Here is a 25,307-nt window from a genome sequence, read left to right as displayed (position 1 = left end):
GATTGCCCAGAGGGACAAATCTGTCAACCTTGCTGGAGTCAGCCAGGCTTTAATATGACAAGTAACTTGCAAAGCTGAGGAAATCCTTACAGCTGTTGTGAGCAGAAGCGTGTGCGTAGGGAGGGCAGCCCCACGTACTGCGCACTGCGGGGGCCACGAGGGCCACGAGACCGGGTCCAGTGCCTAGAGAGACATACGGGAGTTGTCCCTGAAGGAGGAGGGGTTGCAGGAGGGGGCGAGTGGACTTTAAGGAGGAAGAAGCTTTTCGGTTCAGTTAGTGATGTTACGCAGATGGGCGGTAAGGTGGAATCGTAGAATCACAGAATTGTCAGGGTTGGAAGGGACCTTAAAGATCATCTAGTTCCAACCCCCCTGCCATGGGCAGGGACACCCCCTGCTAGATGAGGCTGCTCAGAGCCCCATCCAGCCTGGCCTTAAAAACTTCCAGGGATGGGGCTTCCACCACCTCTCTGGGCAACCTGTTCCAGTGTCTCACCACCCTCATGGTGAAGAACTTCTTCCTAACGTCCAGTCTGAATCGGACGTTAACGCTAAATCTCTCCCTAGCAGCCATTGTCTTCGAGGTGGAAACCGTCATTTGATGTGGGTTGATTGCTAGCTGGTTTGCATCCTCGTCCAAGCACTGCTGGGGGGCAGAGGCCCCCTCCCTGCCCACCGGTGGGGCTCCTGCCCGCTTTCCCCGGGCTAGCTCGGTGCCCAGAGGGCATTTCCAGGCTGTGGTCCTCAGGGTTGTCATGTTGCTCCGAGCAGGTCGGCAAGGGCAGCGCCTGGCGTGAACCTGCCCGTTCGGGATGCGAGGGAAGGGCTGACCCAGCAGTCTTTGGTGGGGGGGGGATCGAAGGAAGCTGGGGTGCACTGGTACAGCATCCCCACCCGCCTCCCCATCCCTACAAGCACCAGTCCTTTTTTGTTTTATTTGATTTTGGTTTTGGGGGGTTGCACGTGGGAGTGAGCAGGGCGGTTTGCCGGAGGGGGCCGAGCCCGCGGCCGGCTCCGCTGGGGCTGGCTCTGCCTGAGCCCTTCCTTGCTCCCCCGCGTCCCCCTCCCCAGTTGGCAGGAAGCAGTTCATGAAGTTCGAGTGTGCGAGCAATGCCGCTGAGGTGCTGGGCTGCGACCTGGAGGAGTTCACCACCGCCGTCTTCAAACACCACCTGAAGCAGATCCTGGTGCAGGTGACGGCACGAGGCAGCCGGCTGCCCCCGGCGGAGGAGAGCCCGGCAGGTACCGGGATGCTGCATCCCTTGTTTTCCTTCATTTATGGGTGATCGGGAAATGCTGGGCTCTGCACTGCTTCGGACTTTTCAGGCGGTGAGGTCCATTTAAGTATGTTCATATTAATTAAATTATTAACTGCTTTGTCATGTAGATACCTGAAAGCCAACCCTGCCTGTCACTCCTTAGGGACACCTGAAAATCGGGTGAATTCAGATAACGCCCCTGGCAGACAGGTGACGTGGCTTAAATGCTGTGAGAGCTCTCCCAAGAAAATTGGGGAAACCCCCCCCAAACCAGGGGGGTGGGCATCCTTCCCCGTGCCCACCAATGCAGCCGCGCTGGTGTTGTGCTGTGGAGACCCGTGTCCTGCGGGGAGACACGGACACGTCGGGGCGTTGTGCTCCTGCTGGACAAACTGCTGCCGAGCCACTGTAAACCTCAAATTAATAAATGGCTGTAATTTGCGGAGGCAGATCCAGCATGCGCGTGGCAGGGGGTGTGAGATACCGCCCGGCTTTAAGGTCAGCCTTTCCACGCCCGACTCATCCGCGGCGGCAGAATTACGGCCTGTTATTCTGATAAAAGCAAGAACTTGCAGAACTGACTTTAACATGGCGATAGTTGTATTTCTTAAATAGGCGGTGGGCAGGAGGCACTAGAGGAGCTGAAGGCAGGCGGGAGGAGATGCGCTGCAGCGATGGCAGGCGTGCGGGTTCTCCTGCCCTGCTACCGACTCGGCTGCGGGTGGGCTGAACTCGGCTGGAAATAAATGATGTGGCTTCGTCTGCCCTTCTCTCTGCCAGGGCCGAAGATGACGGGTGTGGAGTGTGTGGAAGGGATGGCTTCGGGTCTCTACGAAGAGCTCTTTGCCGCCGTCGTCTCACTGATCAACAGGTACGGAGGGCTGGGGGGGTCCGTGGGCAATGGCTCCTTCTGCTGGGGCTGCTGCGGAGGAGCCTTTGCTGGGGGCTCTCTGGAGGGGGACGTGGAGCAGGCAGCCGCCGCCTGCTGAAAAAAGGAGGTTATATGGAAATCTCTGTCTGGGAGAGCACGCTGGCAGTTGGGACCTTCCTCAGGCTGTTGGTCCCATGTAGCCGGCACTGAGGATGAAGGGACCCCATGAAGCTGCAGTGTCTGTGCCTCCGGGTGGTGGACGGGGCAGCACGTGTCACAGAATCACGGGATCGTAGGGGTTGGAAGGGACCTCTGGAGATCATCCTGTCCAACCCCCTGCCAGAGCAGGGTCACCCAGAGCAGGTGGCACAGGAACGCGTCCAGGCAGGTTTGGGATGTCTCCAGAGATGGGGACTCCCCCACCTCTCTGGGCAGCCTGTGCCAGGGCTCTGCCACCCTCAGGGTAAAGAAGTTCCTCCTCATGTTTAGGTGGAACTTCCCACGGTCAAGTTTGTGCCCGTTACCCCTTGTCCTGCCACTGGGCACCACTGAGAAGGGTCTGGCCCCATCCTCTTTCCGCCCGCCCTTTAGATATTGCTGAGCATTGATGATGTCCCCTCTCAGTCTGCTCTTCTCCAGCTGAACAGCCCCAGGGCTCTCAGCCTTCCCTCAGCAGAGAGGTGCTCCAGTCCCTGAGCATCTTCGTAGCCTCTGCTGGACTCTCTCCAGCGGTTCCCTGCCGGCACGGGCAGCCTGGCACAGCGACCTGGCACCGGTGGCACTGGCACCGCTTCTGCTGCGGCCGGGGGACGTGCTGCTGCTGGCCAACCCCGAGCAGCGGCGAGCGGGGCATCGCAGCGCCGAGAGGAGCAGCCCGGCTGCCGTTAATAATAGATGTGACTTTGCAGTCTGAAATCAAGGTTAGCGGTACGGGCAGAGCAGTAAATCAGTCGGGGAATCCCACAGCGAGCCCTGAACACCCGTGGGAGGAGTCGCTTCATGGTAAAAGCTTGATCACGGGAGAGGATCGAGGTGTCAAGAGCGGTCCGGCACCAGAGGAGCCGCTGAGGTGCCCTGGAGGCTGCGGCTCGTCCTGCTGCCCGGTGCTGGTGCGGCCACGCAGGCGGCACCTTCCTCTTCCTCATCCTCCCTCTGCTCATTTCCATCGGGAGAGCCAGGATGGGAAGGGAAGCACATCCTCTGCGGCCTGATGTGTCTTTTTCTTCAGGTGGTGTAAATCCAAAATGATCTACTCGGATAAATGGAATAAGTTAAGGATCAGGCCCACAAACCTTTCCATTTTCTCAGTTCCGATGCGCAACTCAGTTTGTTGAAGTCAGCATCCACCCAGAAGCTGGTGCCCAAAATACTCTGTGTTGTTGCTGCAGGTTTATTTTAACCTGCGGTTATTTACCCTGCAGAATATTTTTATTGTAATTCCTGGCAACCGCACTCCGAGGGGAAACTGCTGATGGTACTCAAAGGGCTGACGGAAGAGCAAAATGTTGCTGATTCTCCTAAATAACAGCATTAGCTCGGGATGTGTCCCGGGTCCCCTCTTCCCTTTAAAGGTAGCGTCCACACCAGCCCACCAAAGCCTCTGAAGCCATTGCAGCAATGATCCAGGAGAAGAGGCATGTTGAAGCGCAGCTGTGAAAATGCCGTTTTCCTCAGCGAGTTGATGGCGAACGCGAATCTTTTCAGCTCTGGCTGCAGGGGGGTGCTGGTGTGAAATCCTGCAAGCCATTCGGAAATACGCTTTCGTTTCTTTGTTCAGCCTTGTGCTTTCATGGAGGTGCTGGCATCCTCGGTGCCTTGCTGCGGCGGAGAAAGGCATCTCCGATGGGCGGCCCTGCCAATGGGGCAGCCGGGGAAGGGGCATCGCTGTAGCCGGCAAAGCAGCACAACGCGATGGCTGTTTCAGAAATACACATTAAAAAAAATCTCGGAGATTTCTCAGGGTCGGACTCCCCTGCTGTCCTTATCTGAAATACCGGGAATGGGTGCAAGCAACATTTGAAGAAGTAAACAACATCTCTGTTTCTCCCGAGGACCCCCTTGATGTCTGCTTCTCAGATCACGTGTGTTACGGGCTGCGGTTCCAGTCAGAGATTTCATCAGGAGCTGAACATCGGCAGCTTCCCCTGTAGTAACACCGCAGGCGTCATGGCATGGTGCAGCAGCTGGGGCTTTGGACACTTGCGTTGCCCTCAGTGTTGGCGTCACGTGCCAGCTTAGCAGCTTTTCAAATCAACTGGTCCATCAAACTTAACACATTTGGATGAAGATGTAGTACTTTACTTAAATAACTAGAGTGGCAGGATGAAGCCAAGCGTGGGAAGGGCGGCACCTCATCCCACCCCACCGTTAAGTGTTCGTTAGGCCACCAGGTTGGGAGCAGCCCATGCCATGTGTCTCCATCCAGGCTGGACGGAGGCGCTGGCTTGAGTAGATCAAAGAAGATTAAAAGACGGGTAGACATAGCACTTCGAGATATGGTTGGTGATGGTTTTTGTCAGAGTTAGGTTGATGGTTGGACTAGATGATCTGAAAGGTCCCTTCCAACCTAGGCAATTCTATGATTCTAAGAGGCAGGTGAAGCATAAGAGAGAAGCAAACAAGCTTGCACTCTTGCAAGTGCTCCCTGACTGGAGACACTGGGAGAGGGGGAGGTGGGAAGCGCTGGGCTGGTCACTGGTGGGATGGTGCCCACCTTGGGATGTGTATGTTGGGGGCAGGAGCAGTGTCACCTCGGAAGGCAGAGCTGAGGCATGTCATGGGTAAAACCTCATGGTGTGTGGGACTCTTTCCCCAGGTCTTTCTCCTCCCAGCACCTTTCCATGGCCTCCATCGCGGTGGTGGACACTCCTGGCTTTCACAACCCGCGGCACCAGCGGGGTGAGCGAGCGGCGACTTTTGAAGAGCTCTGCCACAACTACGTGCACGAGCGGCTGCAGGCCCTTTTCTACGAGAAAACCTTTGTTTCGGAAATGGAGAGGTACAGAGAGGTGAGACGTGAGGGCTGGGAGCAGCATCCCAGGGACCAGCTTCCCAGCACCCGGGGACGGGGCTGCATTTGACCCATCGGATCCCTGTGCCCTGCCATGGTGTGACCGAATAACACACTTCAGCAGCTTCGATGGGAGGGGTGTTGCAGAAATGAGGGGTCTGTACAGAGCGGTAGCCTTGAGGTGGGTCTCTTGTGCCCCCACTGCCCCACTGATGGATCGTCTTGGGTATTTCTGAGGTGCCAGAGATGCCAGGCTGTCTGGGCACCTCTTTGGGCAGGCTTGTTCCAGCTCAGGAGGCTTCATGCCCTTCTGTTGGTGCAGCTGAGTTTTTCCTCAGGTGATGAATAATGGAGAATAGAAAGGAAAATGATAAATTATTGCAGAAATAAGCTGCTGATAAATCTACAAGCAGAGATGAACTTATCAGTCTCACAGAAGTTTCTTTATTACCTCTAGCCTTGGGAAAATAGTTGAATTCCCATGGCTTAATATTCACACATCACTTGCGCCAAGTGAGTATCCGTGTGCTCTTTACTAGTGATGGATGTGTAGTTACTGACCGAGCTTGAGACGGCAGCGTGCTCAGCAGGCTCGCCTTGCCTTGGCTTTGCTGCTGGCTGAGGACGGCTGCTCCGGTGCAAGACATTTTCCTGTGAGCCGTGGGACTGCGACTGCGACCCGGTGACTCCCAGAGCTGGGTCACGCGTGGGGCTGATGGTGGCACGTGCCCCTGGGGTTCGGCTGCTGCTTTATGCTCCACCTGCGCGCTCGGGCTGCAAACCTGAATCCCTGAGCAAAATCTCAGCGTGTTACCATGGAGAGACGTTAAAGCTACAGTTCTTGCTGAACATCCCTGGTTCACACATGAGCAAGAGCAAGCCGTGCTTGCCCTGCCCTTCCCGGGGGGGTCCCTGCCCTCCAGGGCTTGGCGTGGGGGGCGTCAGGGGTGGGTGCTGCAGCGGCGGGTGGTGGGTGAGCCCTGCAGCCCCGGGCTTGCAGCCTGAAGCCCTCGGTTGAGAAAGGGCAACGATGCCTGCAAGCTGCAAATTAAATAATGGGTTGTTTTCTTGGCGCTTTCTCATTAAGTCTTCAGTTATTGTTATATCCTTGATTTATGCAGCTTGGCTGACATCCACAAAGCACTGCAGGAGCCTGTTGGGTGCGGTGGTCCCGACAGCCCTGCCCGCGGGGACAGATGTGGCCGTGCCTCCGCGTCATGGCAGAGACGTCTCCGGTGGTTGCATCCCTGCAAAGCTGGGCGGGAGCTTGGCCCGCACCACCCTCCTCCTGCTCCGTGCAAACATATCTCGTCTTGGCTTTCAGATGCCAGACCATGACTGAAGCAAGCTTTTAAATAATGTTTTCCAGGAAAATGTTGAGGTGTCTTTTGATCTTCCAGAGCGCTCGCCACTGGCCACGCTGTCCATCATCGACCTGAGCTCCTCACAGGTAACCTGTCCCCATGGCCGTGGTGGGAGTTGGTTCCGTGCTTGAAGCATCCTTGAGCAGTCCAGGCTGTTGCAAGGGAGCGTACAGCATCAACCAAGACTTTTTTGGCTTTTTAAAATGCAAGCACCTTTCCTGGTGAAGCCCTGCGCGCCGGGCACCCCTCCCGGCTTGGCTGCAGAGCTGGGATGACTTGTTCCTCCAGGATACTGTGGAGGTCTCATGGGTGATGTCCAGAGCTGGATCAGGCCAGGGTGGTTTCCTGATCCTGGTCTGGCTGGCCTGGAGCAGGGGACACGGTTGAGCAGAGGTGGTGGGGAGCCGGGTGGGAGTAAGGTGGGGAGCAGGGTGACATGGCTGTGGCTGCCCTCCTGCTCCTTCCCTGGCACCAAGCGCCATCTCCCTTCGGCAGCCGCAGGTGCTGCCCGGCAGCCCGGGGGCCGATCGCCGGGGGCTGCTGTGGATCCTGGACGAGGAGGTGCTGATCCCAGGCTCCGGGGACGGCGCTGCCTTCGACCGCCTGTGCTCCTACTTCGCCACAAAGGGACCCGAACAGGAGGGTAAGTGCGGGTCAGCTCGGCTGCCCATCCTTTGGCATTGCCATTTAGCTTTGGAAACTTAAGAAAGCATGCAGCAACTTGAATATCTCACCGTCCTTTTCATCTTGGGGCGATCCTGGGGTGCCGTCGCAGGGGATGGCTGCATGCGCAGGTGCGAGCAGGCGCTGCACTTCGAGATCTCCCACCAGCTGGGCACGGACCCCGTGCGCTACGACCTCACGGGCTGGGTCAGCAAGGCCAAACTCAACCTCTCGGCAGAAAACGCCATCCAGGTGCTGCAGCGGTCCAAGGTGTAAGTCCGAGGCGGGTGCCATGGTCATCCCTGTGCCCGTAAGAGAGGTTTGGTGTGATTCCCATCATGAGTCGGGGCTGGAAATTGCAAACCTGCCCCAGCTCCCAGAGGTGGTTTGTGGTGGGGAAGGTGGAGGGTTGTGAGGCGTCCCGATGGGGAGGAGAGGACCCACAGCCTGGCAGTGGGCAATGGCCTTGGCACTGTCTGCGAGGGGTCCCTGCCTGTCCCCTCACCTCCTGCCCAATGCACAGCCCAGGGGACGGAGCTGATCTGGCCTCGGGTGGCCTCAGAGGGGATGGGGTCTTGAGCAGATCCCATCTGCGGGGCAGCCCGAGGTGCTGCCAACACCGGCGTTGCATTGTCGGAGTCCAGCTCCACCCGGGGGAAAAACTGTACGGAAACCAGAAGAAAAAACCCCAGCTTTCAGCCCAGCTTTGTGGGAATCTTGAGAGTTTTGTTAAGGTGGGGGGAGCAGATGTCAAGTGATTTGACTTACAGCTTTCAAGCCCGCGGGCTGACTGACAGCCAGATGTACGTGTTGTGATGGCAGTAGACGCTACAGACCGAGCTGGTGAATTATGCCGCAGTGAACAGCTTTCCATCAAAGCTGGCTGAGTGCTGCGAGTCAGCAGATCGCTGCCATTGATGTTTCTGTGGGGGTCCCCTCCTGCAGTGGCGGGGTGAGGGGTACAGGGGGACCCCGCAAAGTCCTCGGCTCTACAGTGCCGCGGGGTTGGGCATCCGGTGCGGGTCGGGGTCACAAGACGTCACCGGCCGAGGGCAGCTCCCCGTGCAGCGACCGCGCAGGTTTTCCCCACCACTTGGAGGAACCTTGTAAACTAAATTGGAAATGAAATGTAACCGAGCTGCCGCAGATGTCTCCTCCGCACACGGGATGATTTTCACCTTCTGCTTCATCACGCCCCGCTCGTTTTGTATCGGGCTTTGATGCAGGAAAGTTTTAGTAGCGGTGAATGGTTTGGTGCCCAAACGAGAGCAACAGAAGGGGTTGGGGGTGTCCTGCTCTGCTCCACGGCTGGGTACCCCATGGCAGCACCAATGCCGAGTTTGAGGTGCAGGGCATTCCATCCCTGTAAGGGGCTGGGAAGCAGAGGTTCCCCGGCACCCCTGTGGCCCCACCGCCCCGTTTTGCTGCTCTCCCCGACAGAGATGCCGTGAAGGAGCTGGTGGCGCCGCGCTCGCGGGCACTGCTGGCCTGCCGCGCCGTGGCGGGGCTGGAGGGACGCTCCCAAGCCGTCCTGCACCGCAACGCCTGCGTCAGGAAGACCTTCGCCAGCAGCTTCGCAGCCGTGAAGAAGAGGTCGGTGTGCGCTCAGCTCAAACTGCAGGCGGTGAGTGCGGGCGCCGGGACCCTCCTGGCTGCGGGTCGGGGTGTTTGTGGTGTCCTGACCCCACACTGAGACCCTGCTTTAGACACACTCCTCCTTAGCGGGGAGCCCCAACCCCCCGGCAGGTACCTTCCACTGGGGTCACCAGCGCGGCTCTGTGTCCTGCAGGGCTCTTGGCCCAGGATGCTGCTTTGGCTGCAGGTGGCCACAAGCCTCCCCCAGCACCGCTGTCACTCAGGGGAAGCATCCCAGGCAAACAAATCATAAAGCAGATTACACACACACCTTGCTGGGCCGCCGCTTAATCCTCTTAAGCACTCAGACGAGTGGACTAGCCCTCTGTGCTGGGCACATGCCAAGCTCCTGCTGATCTCAGCCATAATAAGGCACCTAAACTCTCTCGAGGAGACGAGGCTCAGCCTCCACAGACTCCCCAGCCAGCCCACTTTGTGGTCCTGGCTGTCCCTGGTAAATGCTGCCCACCAGCCCTCAACCCAGGTAACTTTTTGTAGCCCATCAACCGAAAACGTGGGACATTAGGAGGAAGGGTCCTGCTCAGCACCTAAGACCTTCTCTTCAGGCTCCCCTCTCTGGCCGAAGCTGTTGTTCCTAACATGCACTTTGAGGGCCCTGGGGATGATTCCTTTACCTGCCCAGACACCTGGTGGAGGGTGAATGGGTAGCGTTTCCCACTGCTGACCTCTGCTTGCCTGGCAGGACGCGCTCACGAACCTGCTCCGACGGTCCCAGCTGCACTTTGTCCACTGCCTCCTGCCGGGAATGGGGACAGAGGGGCCGGTCCCTCGTCCCCCCGCGCCGCCCGACGCAGCCCTGCGGCTGGACGTGCCAACCCTGCGAGCCCAGCTGGAGGGGACCCAGCTCCTGGACGCCCTGCGCCTCCACCGCATCGGTACGCCCGGCCCTCCGTCGCTGCCGCGTGCCATGCCGGTCCCACCTGCCGGTGCTCAGCCCTTCCACGCTTTGCTCATCATCTCCTTCTTGTCAGCCCCACTTCAGAAAGCCCCTGAGTTTTTATCGCTGCTCTTTGCAGGGGTTCCCAGTCCCTCTCCTGCCCACAGCCTGAGCGCGGGTGGCTGCAGCTCTGGTGGGATGCTCCCCTTGGAGCATCCGTGCATCAGGCTGTACCTGCACCGACCGCAGTCACAGTCCGTGCCAGGGGGAGAGGGACCCGTGCAGGAGGCCCGGGGGGATCTCTTGCACGAACACGAGGCACAGGGATGGCATCTGGCCACCTCGAGCGCATCTCTGCTACTTCTCCGCTCCCTCCGCCCTGCCCTCACTGCAGGGTTTTCTCTCCGCTGAGGGCAGCTCCTCCCATCCCCGCCACCCGCGACACCTTTTGCTGTGTACAGGACCTGCCACCCTTTGCAGCAACACCCACCGTGGCTCCCTCCCCAGCGCTTCAGTGCAATCCAGGTGCCCCTGGGCTGGCGTGACCCCCAGCGGTGTCTGTCTGTCCCCAGGGTACGCGGATCGCCTCCTCCTGACCCAGTTCCGACGACGCTTCCAGATCCTCGCTCCGGATGTCATGAAGAAGTTCACCTCTGCCTACGAGGTGCCAGATGAGAGCAAGGTGTGTGCCGGGATGGTGTGGGGAGCACGGGCTGAGAGCCCCACTTGGGACTCTACCGGTGTCGGAGTTCTCCCAGCCCTTCCCAACGCGGTGGGGGCTTTCTTTGTGGTGAGAAGCAATTCCCGGAGTTCCCTGCAGGCAGCCCCAGGCCGGCATTGCCTGTACTCTGTGTGTGAGCCTGGCATTCCCCTTTCCCAGCGAGCTGGGTCATACCAGCATCTCCCGGCCCTGGGACAGGAGCTGCCTCCGAGTCCCTGCCTCACCCAGGCGTTCGGTGTCTGCCAATATTATTCCTTTGACTGCTGTAGGGTCGTTACCCGCAGGTCTTTGGGCTGCCGAGCTCCGGTATCTCCCGACAGCTGTGTGTGATGCTCCTTTGCTCTGCCATGGGTGGGAGCGCACATCTGGACAGCTGTTGAGGAGCTTTAGTAGCCGGGTTGTCACTGCGGGTCTGGGGGTTTCTTAAACGTGAGGCCGTCCACAGGAACTAGGGATGAAGGAGAAAAAAAATCCACGTTCGGGAAGGCTGAGGGCAGCTCACCAGCGTTCGCAGCGCTGCTGGGAAACGGCGATTGGGTTTGGGAGCCTGCGGGGTCAGTCCGTATGTCTGGGCTCCGGGTGGTCGGAGCTCCCTGGCCGTGATCAGCAGCCATCTGGCGCTGGGGCTGGGTCCCGCGTCCCGCAGCGCAGGGTTGCAGGGGGTGGCTTTGCATCCTGCCGCTCTTCACCCTTCCCCGCGCGTGCCTGAGCACGGATGGACGTGGGTCCTCCAGCAACCTGGCAGAGCAGCCGAGCTCAGCTCTTCATCCCGTAGGTTCTCCCCCCGAGGACGGTTTTTGCAAAGGCAGTAAACATGCCTGGCGTGGGCTGCGTTTGCCAACGTTATTGCACCGTGGAGAGGACTTGGAGAAATCAGCCTGGAAATGAAGCCTGTTATTGCTTCTTTTTAATACTCAAGAGGAAATGGCTTTGAAAATCCTGGTTGCTGAGGGCTGTGCCTCGGTCCTCCGGTGTGTGTGCCTGGCAGGTCTCGTTTTGCAGGACAGGGAACAACCTGGGGGACCGGAGGGGCATGCGGAGGGCAGGATCCATGCGTTGCTTTGGTCTGGCATGGCAGCATCCTATCCTTCACCCCAGCTCCCCCAAAAACCAACTGGCTGAGGACAAGCCAGGCAGCATTCCCAGGGACCCAGCAGAGCGGGGAGCACGTGGAGGTTCCCCAGGGACCGGGCATCGTCTGCCTTCAGGGTGGCTCCTTCAGCCCAGGGTGGCTCCTCGCCCCGTCCCATGAAGCCTGAAAGTCAAAAAGAGCTCAGGATTGAAGGCGGAGATTTGCCAGTTTTATTTGTTTCATAATAAATTTGTAGCAAAAAGTGGGGAGGACCACCCCTGCCCCCCGAAGAGGCTTATGAGCGAGCCGAGAAGCACCGAGAGCCGGGAAGAGCCGCGAGGGGATGAGTTAAACATGGGCACGTGCTCTGTTGTGCAAACTGCCAGCCAGCGTGTGCAAATTCAGTTAAGACCTCGGGATTTAATAAGACAAGTTTGACAGTAGGAAAAGGTCAATATTGTTATTAAAAGCTGTAAGGAGGCAGAGGGTGCCTCGTCAGCAGCGTGTAAGCAGGGGATTTGAAAAATCCCGTCTTCCCCGGAGCTTGTTGCCACGTGGTTTTGTTAGCTGGAGGCTGCTTCCCGGGGAGCTGCGGTAGCTCGGCCGCTGGAGCACAAGAGATGCTTGTCTGTAGTGAGGGTGATGGTGCTGCGGTAACCGACCCCATGCTCATGTCAGACCTGGCTTTTGAGAATGGGATGGGATAGGAAGGGACGGGATGGGATGGTCCCATGCAGCCCTGTGCCTGGCCCCAGTCGGGATGGGATGGGGTGGGATGGTTCCACACAGCCCTGTGCCTGGCCTCAGTAGGGATGGGATGGGTTGGGATGGGAATGGGGTGGTCCCATGCAGCCTTGTGTCTGACCCCAGTTAGGATGCGATGGGATGGGATGGGACGGGATGGGATGGTCCCAGGCAGCCCTGTGCCTGGCCTCTGTCAGGATGGGATGGGATGGGATGGGATGGTCCCGTGCAGCCCTGTGCCTGGCCCCTGTCAGGATGGGATGAGATGGGATGGGATGGGATGATCCCGTGCAGCCCTGTGCCTGGCCCCTGTCACATTGGAATGGGATGGGATGGTCCCGTGCAACCCTGTGTCTGGCCTCAGTAGGGATGGGATGGGATGGGATGGGATAGGATGGTCCCATGCAGTCCTGCGCTGGGTGCCAGTAGGGATGGGATGGGATGAGATGGGATGGGATGGTCCCACGCAGCCCTGTGCCTGGCCCCAGTCCCAGCAGTGCCGTGGGAGTGGGGCATGGCCACGGCGCTGGTGCTTCCTCACCTCCAGCACAAATTTTTGGGCACCGTGGTGGTCTGTCCCCCCCGTGCACTGGTGTGCTCCGTCCCCACTTCGCCCCGGTGCATGCACAGCTGCTGGCGAGGGCTCGGGGTGCGGTTCTGCTGCAGCAAGGTGCTCCTGGGGCCGTGCCAAAATATTTCTGACATGGGTTTGTCCTTTGTGGAGGAGATGCGCGAGGCTGCCAGAGGTTGTTGTATGGAGTGAAGTATTAGTGGAGGGTTTTTGTCACAGTTTCTGTAGCTCTGGGGTTTTCAAATCATCCATTCGTCCAGATAGTGATTGCTACCTTGGGAAAATGTACGGTATTTCTGGCTGTTACGTTTGCGTGTCAGTCCAAAGCTCAGAGTAATTGAGTTCAGGAATTCTCCTACCTCTGGTGACTAAACTCCTGCTTGCCTCCCCGCGGGGGCTCGGCCCTGAGCCGGCGGGCTCAAGGGGGGGCTCGGGGGGGAGCTCGGTGCTTTATCCTCTGCTCTCAGCTCCAGGGGACGAGCTGGTGACAAGCTGGGCAGGAGGGGGGTGTGGGGGCTCGTGGCTGAGCAGCGCAGTTGGACCCCGGTTGGATGGTGCCGGCTTGGGCTCTCGCTTCCCCCGGAGCAGCCTCCTTCCGCGGCCACCTGTGGATCGGGGTCCTTCCACACCAGGGATGGCAGCAAAAAGGGGGAAAATCTCGCGTGCAGCTGCAGATCTCCGCTCCCCATCCTGCCGAAAGCCTCCGGGGCAGAAAGCCCTTCTAGCTCCAGGACTTGGGGCTGGAGCAGCCCTTCCGGAGGCCGCTCGCGGGCCGGGCGGGTGGGCTTTTGCATGGGGAGGAGGAAGGGTGAGCAGAGCTGGATGCACCCTTACTGGTGCATCCCATAAGGACCCAATGCCCATAAGGAGTGGGGGTCTCTGCACCCCATTTCAGCAGGTTCATACCAGGGTGTGAATATTTTCTGAGCAATCCCGCGATGTGCTCCTTCTCCACAGGCTATAGAGGAGCTCTTCCAGGCGCTGGATCTGGAGAAGAAGAGCGTGGCCGTAGGACGCAGCCAGGTACGGCGGCTCCGGTTTCTGCTTCCCTGTTGCTCTTGGTGCGTACGGGCACAGCCAGCCCCGTGCCGGGCACTTCCCAAAACTTCCCAAACTGGAGAGAAAAACTCTCTTCTGCCACTCCTTGTGGCGCCCAGGTGGGCTGGGAAACCAAGCCTCTCTGAAAACCGAAGCAGAAGGCTCCTAATTCACATTTGAAAGCATTAGCCAGTCGGGATGGGATGGGATGGGATGGGATGGGATGGGATGGGATGGTCTTGTGCAGCCCTCTGCCTGGCCTCAGTAGGGATGGGATGGGATGGGATGGGATGGGATGGGATGGTCTCGTGCAGCCCTGTGCCTGGCCTCAGTAGGGATGGGATGGGATGGGATGGGATGGTCTTGTGCAGCCCTGTGCCTGGCCCTAAACTGTGTACCTAATTATCGAAATCCAGCCCCTAATGGCATTTAAATTCCTAATTACCTTTGATGTCTCATGGGAGTAAATGGGGTGTGGGCGGCTCATGGTTTCGGTGGGCTGGAGTTAACACCGCTGAGCTGGGAGCTGCAGGTGCAAGAGTTGTTGTAACAACAACATTTGAACTTAAATGCGATAATCTCAAAGAAAAATTAATTTTGCGTGTGTGCTTGCCTTCAGCTCTCCGAGTCTATAAAGAAAGAATTCATGAAACGGTTCTGTGGAGCAAAATAACTTTCTTTTATCCTGCACAGTGCAGTTTGCAATTATCTCTTCTATGAAACCCTTGTACTTAATCAATAGCGCGATAGCAGCTCCAGTCACATCTTGTTATAGAGGAGTTAGTTTTGCCATCGCTTTGAGCATTGATTTTGTACTAGCTTCTAAAACTCGCTGGCTTGTGAAGTTAATACAGACATTAATGAGACAATCAAATAGGTGGTGGAGCAATCATAGCATTATCTCAAGAAAGTGAGTTTCCTTGGAATTGTTCTTTGATTCAATTTGGCATCTTTAAAACGCAGCTCTTTAAGTACGCCACCGGCTTCACAAGTGTAATTCAGTTTTTATTAAAGCTGTATTATGCAAATGGCGTGCAATATTCAGAATTGATGGGTCCCATATCCCGAGAGCTTCACCCGGCGATGGCTGGGAGATGTCTTGCACTCCGAGAGATCGATACCGGGCTAAATTTGATGGCATCAGCAGATCTGTATCATTTATGAGGTGTTTCTGATAAGTTCAGTGAAAGAAAATGATGTGGTTAATTCTGTTTTTCCTATTGTAAACTAGCATCTTTGCTGTTATCCGTGTGTACGCTGTCAAAAATGCTGTTTCCAGCAGAGGCAGCGCTGCCATCCAGGCAGCGGGTGGGAAATGGGCAGCGCCCTAAGGGAAGAGGTTCAAGGACTTGCAGCTTCTTGTGATGGTTGATGCCAAGGTCAAAAAAGAGGAGCGAGAAGAGGCAGGGCCGGAGAGCAAATGCCAGCGCAGAGTGCCAGACCCCAAAGGGCACTCAGCAGCCCAGTCCCCAGGGAGTCAGTGGGACCTGGGCAGCCCCGTACGCCCAGTTTCAGGGATGCCCAGGAGCAGGAGACGGAGGGGCGGGTGGAAGGAGCTCTCCGGGATGTGCAGCCATCGCGGTGCCAGGGTTGGGGATGAGATGGAGCTGGGACACAGCTCCCTCTTGCTGTCCCATGAGTGTCCCAGGGCCATCTCAGGCCCCGTGGTGGCACAGGGCAGACAGACATGTTGAGGGTTTGGCCAGGCGGGGCTGGAGTCCAGTGTTTTGGGCTGGTGCAGTGGTTGCACTCGCTGCTCCCAGCCGGTCCAAGGACCTTCAGTCTCCTGCAGGTCTCGGGAGAAGCTGCCAGGTCTTAGCCAGAAATACGTCCCGTTGGCTGCGGGCAGGTTTCAGACACCATCCTGGGGGGGTGTAACCACCATTGTTTGCTGTCAGGTTTTCCTGAAGCCGGGGGTCATCTCGAGACTGGAGAAGCAGCGTGACAAGCTGGTAGCCCAGAAGATGATCCTGCTCCAGGCTGCTTGCAAGGGCTTCCTCAGCCGTCAGAAGTTCAAGAGGTTGAAGGTATCCATCCTGCGTGTCGTGGATACCCTGTGCCCACCAAAGCACAGGCTTGATGCTGCTGTGATACAGCCCAGAGCATCCAAATTACCTCTTTGAGCAGAACAGGTTGCTCCTTTGGAGGGTACCCACTCTGCCCTGCCCCGTGGGCAGCCATAAGGTGCCATGCTGCTGACCCCTGTGGTGCAGAGCTCCTCCACCAGCTCATCCCTCTCCATCCTGGTGCCCCAGCCTGGTCCTTCCCGAGGGGCTCGGTCGTGGCTGGGCTCGGGGCACTGCCGGCTGTGTCTCCCCACAGATCCAGCGCCTTGCCATCCACTGCATCCAGAAGAACCTGGTGGTCTTCCAGGCGGTCAGGCACTGGCCCTGGTGGCAGCTGCTGAGCCGCGTGCGGCCCTTGCTCAGCGTTAACCTCGCAGAGGAGCAGCTCCATGCAAAAGAAGTATGTGCCAAGCGATGGGTCGGGATGGGATGGGAAGGGACGGGACGGGACGGGACAGGACAGGATGCTTTAGGGGCTCTGCCTGGTGGGTCGGTCAAATTGGAAGTCACTTCTGCCAGGGCAGAGATGTTTTGCTGACCATCCAGAAGTCATCGTCTCTTCTTAGCACTGCATTTTTTTCCCCCAAGTGATGTGTTTTGCAGAGCTGTGGAGGGAGAAATAACTCTCCTTCCTTAGAAGGACGGTAGCAAATGCACCACGTCCCCACAGCCGAAGCCGAAGCCCCATCCCCAGGCCGTGGCAGCCCCACTGCTCTCCCCATGCCCCCCATGAGCTTGCTGGGGCTGGGTAGGCTGAGCTGAGCCCCTTGGGGATGGATGCCCCACATCAGTCTGTGGGACAATGGGTGACGAGCAGCCAAACACATCCTTGACACAGGGGACTCTGCTCTGTGCTGTCAGCAGAGCTGTACCATACCACCTTCCACCTGAGCTGCCGCTGGTGATGGGAGACGTTAATGGGCATTCGCTGACCCGGGAAAGGCACCTTTTGCCCCTCTGCACCGTCGGAGGTCTGCACTAAATTCTTAGCCCATCTTCCTTGGTGTTCCTGCTCCTCCTCTTGCCTTAGTGAGGTTTTAACAAGATGTTTTCAGGCTGGTTCAGATGAAATAAAAGCTGCCCAAGCCTCTGTTTCTCTCTCCAAACCCGCCTGGGATCCATCAGGCCCCATCACCCGTTAACCTCTGTTTTTATCACAACTCGGCACGTTCTGCTTCTGTTCAGCGTTGGACATCAAAGCAGGACAAGGCTGCACCGAGCAGCGCTTTCTGCGGTTCCAGTCAGGCTGCCTGAAAGAGAATCACAGAAAACAACGTGCCTTTGCCACCGCTCTGTGATAGCCTGCCAGGGCCCCGGGAACGCTCCATGAGCAAAATTCAGACGTTTGGCTGTTCATCCCGGGCTTTTGAGCTTTGCTTCTTTCTCATAAAATGTGCTCTGTACGTACACCAAAGCTGACATTCCCTCCGATGAAATTCATGTCAGGAGTGGTAGTCCCGGCAATTTGCGGTGAGCAGCCTTCAAAGTTGCCCAGTAAATTTTATTAATAAGGCAGCTATGTCTCTCCCGCTTATTTTTAACAGAAAATGAGATTTTCATAAATAAACTGAGGATGCTGGAGCTCTCCGTGTGTGTTGTTGTGCAATCTTCCCTAGGAGGAGCTGGCGGCGCTGAGAAGGAAGCTGGAAAAATCCGAGCAGGCGTGCAGCGAGCTCAGGCAGACCGCAGAGAAGCTGGAGAGCAAGGTAGAGCCCCCCAGAAAAGCCCCGCTTGGCGGAGTTGGAAATTAAGCCATATCGGGATAAACATGACCACCGAGTACATTAGAGCGGGAGTAGGTGACCAGAACCAGAGGTGGGTCTCTCTGCGGGACCCAGAGGGGCTGCAGCACCCAGGGCCAGCATCGCTGCAGGTTCCCCGCTGGGTGGGATCCCGCCGGCCAGAGCAATGGGACCCCCCGGGGTCTGCACCCAGCCCAGACACCCTGGGAATGGGCTGTTCCTGGCGGGGGGTGTCCCCAGGGAAAGCCTCATGTCCCCTCCGGCAAGGACAGATGTCACCTCGTGCTGCCACTGGCGCAGCGTACGAGGCTGAAAAGCGAATGTCATCCTTTCCGCTGACAAAAGGGTGTAATTAGAATGGGAAATTACAGACAGATGTATCATGTTCTCATTACGCTCTCAGGGCAGCAGGCTCGCCGACCTCTGCAGACACCAGAAGTGACTTAGTTTAATGGGACGAATGCTAATACTGGGGAGAGAGCGCACGGAAGCGTCCTGCCTGTCCCCTGGCTCCAAGCACGTCCCCGCAGTGCCCGGGGAGTAGCAGCTGCCGGGGCAGCAACTCAGCCCCGTGTTGGCAGGGACTTGGAGGCGTGTTGGGGACCACGCGCATCCCTGGTTGGACGTCGGTCCCGTATGGGGTCCCCCCTCGGATGCAGCGATTGCGGCTGGGTTTTGTTAAGCACCGGGAGGAGAAGGAGCTCCCAAGTTTGCTATAATTACCCTGGGTTTTCGTGGCTCACCAGGCTGCGGAGCTGTGGTCTAGGTGAAACGCTGCACCTCTGGTTAACGGTACCAACAGCCCCGAGGGCCGGTGACCCCCTTCTCCATGGGAAGCAGTTAAAGATGATTTAGCTGAAGCTCCGTGTTGAAAATGAAATCGCACCCGCGAGGCTGGGACAGCTGAGCGAGGCTAAAGCCTCAGGACAGACCCAGGAAAAATGCCAACTCTCCAGGGAAAGAAAACCTATGGAGTCAAACTTGTTGGACCTCCGGAAGACCTTGTGGAGGGCACCCACAAGATGGGAAGTGCTTTAAAATGCTGTCAGGCAGAGGAAAAGCAGCACTGGAAGCCTGCGGGTTCCTGCTGGCCCTGCCGCCTCTGCAGCCCCTCGCTCAGCCTCTGCTTTGTGCAAAGTGGAATTAATTCTCTGGATTAATAGTTCCCCCCTTCATTCACCTGCCTGTCGTTTCAAATGAAACTTAATGCTAATCATGTAGAAGGGTGCAGAAGCCTGATGAGCCCTGCCTGCGGCGCACAGGCAGCCGTGCGAGGGGTGCAGCCAGGGGACCCTGCAGCGGTTGCTCTTTGCTGGGCACTGCCAGTGGGAGCCTGGGTTCCCACTGGTGACACCGGTCGGTGGCGGCGTGCGCTTACCGCATCCCCTAAGCACAGGCAGGTGCCAAAGGAGAGCAGTCAGGACACTCAGGTCAATGCGGGATGGCTGGGTCCCAAGCTGCCATGCGCGGTGATGCCCAGCCTGACTCCCTGTTGCCCCCCTGCCAGATCATTGACCTGACGACGGAGCTGTCGGATGAGCGGTACAAGGGCGACGTCGCCTGCCAGGTCCTGGACGGGGAGCGGGCAGAGAGGCTGCGGGGTGCCCGCGAGCTGCAGGAGCTGCAGGTAGGAGAGCCCTGAGCTGTCGGGCCGTGCCGGTGGCAATGCCATGCTCTCGGCACAACTGTGCTGGACCCGAGTGCCATGGAGCCAGGTAGAGCTGCTGCTTTCTGTCCCCGGGTTTCCCCAGAGCAAACACGACCAAGTGCAGAAGAAACTGGAGTCGGTAGAAAAGCAGCTGGAAGAGGCACAGCAGCTGGTTCAGTTGCGTGAGATGAAGATCAGCGGCTCTGGAGGAGGTAGGGGCGTCCCTTCGGGGGCGATGCATGTTCTGGGCATCCAGCCTGACCTGTGGGACCAGCATGACTGTCCCAGCAAAGCCTCTTGCAATGGGCAAGCTTTGCCCCCCTTAAGCAGTGCTGCTCCCCCAGCCCCTGGCCACCCCAGGGTGTTTTTGGCACCCCGCCATTCTGCATTGCTCACCCGGCGGGAGCTGGCAGCGACGGCTCGGTCGCACACGGCTCTGGCTCTCGCAGGAGGCTGGGGATGCAGGCAGGGATTCTGCCTAAGGGCGCTGCTGGCACTTGGTGGCACTTGGTGGCACTGCCTGGCGCTCCCGGCAGCTCCGAGTGTGTTTGAAGCATGTTTTGGCGTGATGAGGGGGCTGCTTGGACACAAGTGGGATGGGATGGGATGGGGAGGGATGGGATGGGATGAGGTGGTTTGGGATAGGATGGGATGAGGTGGAATAGGATGGGATGAGGTGGGATGGGATGGGATGGGATGGGCTGAGGTAGTTTGGGATGGGATGGGGTGGGACGGGGTGGTCTGGGATGGGATGAGCATGCACGCTTTGCCTAAGGCACATGTGCTGTGCGAGCTGGGGCACCCTGGGTGCACAAAGCAGATCTGCGCCCTCCGAGCTCGGAGCTGGCATTCACGCCATATGGGAGCTGCGGTGCCGTTGTGCACCTGCCCATCTGACCCCAGCTCGGCCACTCGGGCTGGTCAGGCCTGAGCACCCACCCAGTGCCCCCGGGTCTCTCCGTTCGCAGAGGACGAGTGGCAAGTGCGCTTCGACTGCGCGCAGACGGAGATCGCCTTCCTGCGGAAGCGGCTGGTGCAGCTGGAGGAGCGGCTGGAGTCCGAGCTGGGTGCCAGGACGGGGCTCGAGCAGAAGGTGAGCACTGCTGGCCCAAGGGAGGGGACAGGGACTCCTCAGGGTCATGCTGAGGAGTGGGGATGCCACTGGAGCCAGTTGTCCTCTCCTCGCTCCCAGGACAGGCAAAGGACTGAGACTCGGAAATGCAGCCGCTTGCTGCTGATGCTCCCATTGACCAGGAGAAACCAACTGGTTTTTGCTGGTTTAAGAATAAATACCCCAAAACTTCCTACAGGCTTAAAAAGCCACTTTTGCATGGCAAAGTTGAACATTGGTCAAGCGTGAGCGTGAGAAGGGGGTGGGAAGCTGCGGGGTGGAGAGGGGCCCAGTGGTGGGTCTTGGTGTTGATCTGGCTTTTGGGTACTGGACGGGGTTGTGCTTGCACCATCTGTCCCACAAAGGGCTGCTAATGTAAAGAGCCGGCAGTTCCTGAGCTTTGCCATGAGGAGGGAAAAAGCCAGTTAGGGAGTCAGGTTACTTCCCATAAGGATAAAATAAAGAAATGAATATTATTCATGGTACATTAGAAAGTAATAAGAAAAGCAGCCCAGCCGTAGGAGCTTGGGTAAAGCAAAACAGCCCGTTTGCTTTCAGATACTTAGTCTGGAATTACAGGCTTCATTAATGCAAAGTTTTGCTTATTTAAAGTCATTCCTTAATGACTCCATTCGCTGGCTGGCAAGAGCTCTGCATTGCCTCTTTGCCCCGAACACGACGCAGCTCCCTGGGGGATGCAGCCCCTGGGTCCAGGTGCTGCCTTTAGCAGAGGAATGGGATCAGGATTCCCCCTTCCCAGGGCAGCTCCACTGGCTCGGCAGGAGGGCTGGGATGCTGCGGGCACCCAGGAGGGTACCCAGAGCGTGAGGAGTCAGGGCATCTAATATTTATCCTTGTTTGGTGAAAGATCTCTGGGTGGAGCATCCCTGGGAAGAAGAGTGGGGCTGAGCAGTGGGCAAGGAGCAGCTGCAGGGTGCTGTAGGGTCCCCCCCGGCCCCTCACCGTCGCCTCTGCCCGCAGCTCAGCGAGGTGCAGGCAGCCTGCGAGGCAGCCAAGAAGGCGTCCCAGCAGCTGCGGCGGCGGTGCAGGCGGCTGGCCTGCGAGCTGGAGGACGCGCGGGTGCTCGCCGAGAGCCAGCAGAGCCGCAGCCATGAGCTGGAGAAGAGGCAGAAGAAGTAAGGCTGGCGGGAGAGGGCTGGGGGATGCTCCTGGGAGGGCCGGGGGATGCTCCTGGGAGGGCTGGGGGATGCGCCTGGGAGCGGGAGGGCAGGGCACAGGGATGCTTGAGGTGGCTTTGGGTGAGGAGTTCCTGGAAGGGCTGCTATTTTCATCGACTTCCACTGCCGGAGGTTGCACCGAGCCGGGAGGTTATTTTTACATCCCGTCGCTGCGTGACTGTAACACGCTGCCATAGTAGAAACCATTCCCAGTGCAATGCTCGGTGGCACGGTGGGGACCGGGATAGCATGCTGGCTCCCGCGTCGCTGGGCGCGAGGGCACCCTCGTGCTGGCGTGTCCCAGGCTTCGGCGTGCCCTCGGCACAGACGTGCCCGCGCTGGGAGCGCTGCTGGCAAACCAGGCACCTGCTGGGGAGGAGAGGAGCCCTGTAGCTGAGAAATGATCCCCAGTGTTTTAACGCTGCTCTTGGCACCCATGAAGAAAATATTTTAACGCTACTGTTTGGTGAAGGAAATAGGTTTTCTGCCCCAAAATAGGATACCAAGACTAAGCAGGCACAGAAAACCTGGGAAATCAACCCCTTTCTTTATAATTTCTTTTAATTTACACTTCGTTGCCGGTGTTCCCTGCTTGCCTGTGCCGAGACGCTGACTGTGGGCTGGGGCTTGGTCTCGCCCGGAGATATGAAGATGCTGAGAAGCTCCCAGGATTATTGCTTCGAAGCGACGACGCTTCCTGAGCTGAAACCAAACCCTCAGGTTTTGGTCGTGGCCAGCCCCGGGGACAGGGCTGCCTGTGGTGGCAGGGGCAGAGGGCTGCTGCCTGCCGTGATGGGGGGCAGAGGGCTGCTGCCCACGCACAGGCACATTTTGGGAGTATTTTGGGTCTGTAGCAGCCTTTCGCAGCAGTTTTTTTGCACCCTGCTTTTGGCGATCGCCTGTGTGCACATTGCTGCTGCTCCCCGCCGTCTGCGGCTGGCACTCGTGCCGAGTAATTAGGGATTCACAAAATGATGGCAGCACTTTGCAGATTAGAGGCTTCGGGGTTTGGGTTTTTTTTTGTCCTCTCAAAAGCACTTGGGCAAGTCCAGTGCCTGGAGAAGCGGCTTGCTGTGTCCCTGCCGGCCGGGAGGCAGCCGCGCCGCCCTCGCAGCCCTGCTCGGGAGGGGGTAACGGTGGTTTCCCCCTCCAGGTTTGACCTGCAGTTAGCCCAGGCGCTGGGGGAGTCTGCCTTTGAGAAGAGCCTCCGTGAAAAAGTATCGCAGGAGAACACCAGCATCCGATGGGAGATGGGTAAACTTCGGCAGAGCTTAGAGGTACGAGGAAAACATCCCACTTCGCTGCATTATATCCAGTTTCGGGAGCAGCTCTCCGAGCCAAGCCATTATCTTTGCAATTATAGCGGAGGAAATCAGGCACAAACCCGGCAACTTGATTCCAATTTCTTTTAGCGCAGTTCTAGGATATGCCTGATGTGTTTAAATAGAATTATCCTCTGCCAGAAGGAAGGCTGTCACTTTTTACGGGTGATACCCGGCCCATGGCTTAGCGAATTAGGCCCACTGTCACTTTCACTGGAGTCACTCGTGCTCTTCTTCACGCCTCTACCCGCAAGAAAGCGCAGGGATGTGTCCCTGTGGGATGATGCCGCTGCACTGGGTGCCTGCAGACCCACCCCAGCGGCCGGGCACGGCGTGCTGGGGCTGGGGGGAAGCCAAAAGGTTGCTACCAGCCCCCCCCCAGGCAACAGGGGCTGCGGGGAACCCCTGCGGGGGGACAGCCCATGGGGAGAAGAAGATGAGGTCAGGAGTGAGTGACCTGTTGGAGTGGGTCCAGAGGAAACCATGGAGATGCTGGGAGGGCTGGAGCCCCTCTGCTGTGGGACAGGCTGAGAGAGCTGGGGGGGTTCAGCCTGGAGAAGAGAAGGCTCCGGGGGGACCTTAGAGCCCCTTCCAGTCCCTAAAGGGGCTCCAGGAAAGCTGGGGAGGGACTCTGAAGCAGGGAGGGGAGCCATGAGACGAGGGGGGAACGGTTTTAAACTGGAAGAGGGGAGATTTAGATGAGATCTCAGGAAGAAATTCTTTGCTGTGAGGGCGGTGAGCCCCTGGGCCAGGTTGCCCAGAGAAGCTGTGGCTGCCCCATCCCTGGAGGGGTTCAAGGCCAGGTTGGACGGGGCTTGGAGCAACCTGGGCTGGTGGGAGGTGTCCCTGCCCAGGGCAGGGGGTGGCACTGGGTGGGCTTTAAGGTCCCTTCCTACCCAAAACCATTCTGTGATTCTATGGAAACCGAAAGGGAAAGGATTGCCCGGGGCTCATGGTGGGGACGGGGCAGCTGGTGCAGGGAGAGGGCTGACCGCTGCCTGCTGCTGCTCTGGGGTGTTTCTGATGATGCTGTTGGAAACAGTTGGGGTTTTAAGTGCAGGGTGCTTGTACGAGCCCCCTCTCCCTGGTCTGGGGTTCGGCTGCTGACCCGCCGCTCTGTCTCTGCCGAGCAGCAGAAGGAGGCGGAGGTGGCCAGCCTGGGGCAGCGGGCGTCTCTGCTGGCCGGCCGGGTGCAGGAGCTGAGCACCCCCAGCGCCCTGGACGCCCGCGCCGTGCCCGCGCTCAGGAAGCAGCTCTGGGACCTGGAGGCCAGCGCTGCCGAGCAGCGGAAAGAGCTGGAGCGGCAAACGGCCGCCGTCGATCACCTGGAGCAGGTAACGCAGCCCCGACCGGTGCTGGGGCCGGGGGTGCCGGGGATGTTCATCCCTGTCCCTTCATTGTCCCACCGGGGTTGTATGTAACCGCCGTGCATTTGTCTTGCAGCTCCACCAGAGGCTGGAGCTGGAGATAGAGCGGATGAAGCAGATCCACCAGAAGGAGCTGGAGGACAAGGACGAGGAGCTGGAGGACGTGCGGCAGTCCTGCCAGAAGAGGGTAGGTTGGCGCTGAGTGGAGGGATGAGGCTGGGTGCTCCCTCTGTCCACAGTGCAGAGGAGGAGGATGCGTTCCTGGGGGACCTTCCTCCCTGGGAAGCGCTGCTTCCCCACCACCAGCCCAGCATGAGCCCCGGTCACAGCCCTGGGGTGCAAAATCAGGGTCTGGGTCAGTCACGAGTCCCTGGAGAGGCTGTTGATGGCGTGTGAGAGCCATGTGTGACGCCGCACATGGGCACGGTGCTCCCGATAACACGAGCATCACGCCAAGGGCACCATCGCCAGCCAGCCAGGGCTTTGTACTCAATGATAATGAACAGAAAATAGCCTTTCAACAAGGCTGTGAGATCGGCGACATGCGAACACAAATTCCAATTTCTTTGAAATCCTCAGAGTGTTGGATTCAGGGCTGCGGGGCCGCGTGGTAGCAGCCAGTTCCTATTAAGCCCGGGGCATACCTGGCTGTCGATAGTGAATTAACATTGCTGAGGCTTAATGAAGCGGTTGGTGGGGCTTTGCATGTGCTATTTTAGGAAGGCGGGACAAGTGGAAAGGCAAACAAGGCAATCTCTGCTCCTGCTCCTGTCGGCACGTAGTCGTGCCCTAAGCCGCAAGGGACTGTGTGCCTCAGGGGGCTGCCGCCGGGCGCAAACACCGTTGTTTCCCACCGGGGTGCTGCCCTTCTGATGGATGGTGCAGCAGCAGCTCAGTGCTGCTCTCTCCCCCTCCCCACCAGCTATTTTTTGCCAAAGCTCCAGGCTGGTCGCAAGGACACATGGCTCAGGGCTCCACCCGGGGTCCTCCCCGCCCTTCGGAACCTGTCTCTCTCTTTAATTGCCCT

General features: G+C 58.4%; 1 protein-coding gene across 1 annotated transcript in view; it reads left to right on the top strand.

Moving 5' to 3' along the window:
- Positions 1-25,307, top strand: part of MYO18B (myosin XVIIIB) — an 80,854-nt gene that overhangs the window by 18,200 nt on the left and 37,347 nt on the right. Inside the window, exons 13-32 of the mRNA XM_054219740.1 lie at positions 1,072-1,242; positions 2,040-2,130; positions 4,946-5,138; positions 6,510-6,590; positions 7,000-7,147; positions 7,280-7,439; positions 8,608-8,791; positions 9,506-9,698; positions 10,273-10,382; positions 13,766-13,831; positions 15,745-15,873; positions 16,169-16,312; positions 17,529-17,618; positions 19,162-19,281; positions 19,406-19,514; positions 20,271-20,395; positions 21,395-21,549; positions 22,745-22,868; positions 24,047-24,247; positions 24,357-24,467. Of these exons, the coding sequence (XP_054075715.1) occupies positions 1,072-1,242; positions 2,040-2,130; positions 4,946-5,138; positions 6,510-6,590; positions 7,000-7,147; positions 7,280-7,439; positions 8,608-8,791; positions 9,506-9,698; positions 10,273-10,382; positions 13,766-13,831; positions 15,745-15,873; positions 16,169-16,312; positions 17,529-17,618; positions 19,162-19,281; positions 19,406-19,514; positions 20,271-20,395; positions 21,395-21,549; positions 22,745-22,868; positions 24,047-24,247; positions 24,357-24,467 (2,705 nt within the window). The remainder of the gene's footprint in view (positions 1-1,071; positions 1,243-2,039; positions 2,131-4,945; positions 5,139-6,509; positions 6,591-6,999; positions 7,148-7,279; positions 7,440-8,607; positions 8,792-9,505; positions 9,699-10,272; positions 10,383-13,765; positions 13,832-15,744; positions 15,874-16,168; positions 16,313-17,528; positions 17,619-19,161; positions 19,282-19,405; positions 19,515-20,270; positions 20,396-21,394; positions 21,550-22,744; positions 22,869-24,046; positions 24,248-24,356; positions 24,468-25,307) is intronic.

This window comes from Rissa tridactyla, chromosome 13 (genome assembly GCF_028500815.1).
Source record: "Rissa tridactyla isolate bRisTri1 chromosome 13, bRisTri1.patW.cur.20221130, whole genome shotgun sequence".
In the NCBI taxonomy this organism is placed as follows: Eukaryota; Metazoa; Chordata; class Aves; order Charadriiformes; family Laridae; genus Rissa; species Rissa tridactyla.
Note: the sequence above shows the minus strand (reverse complement) of the source record. Positions and strands in the feature narration are given on the sequence as shown.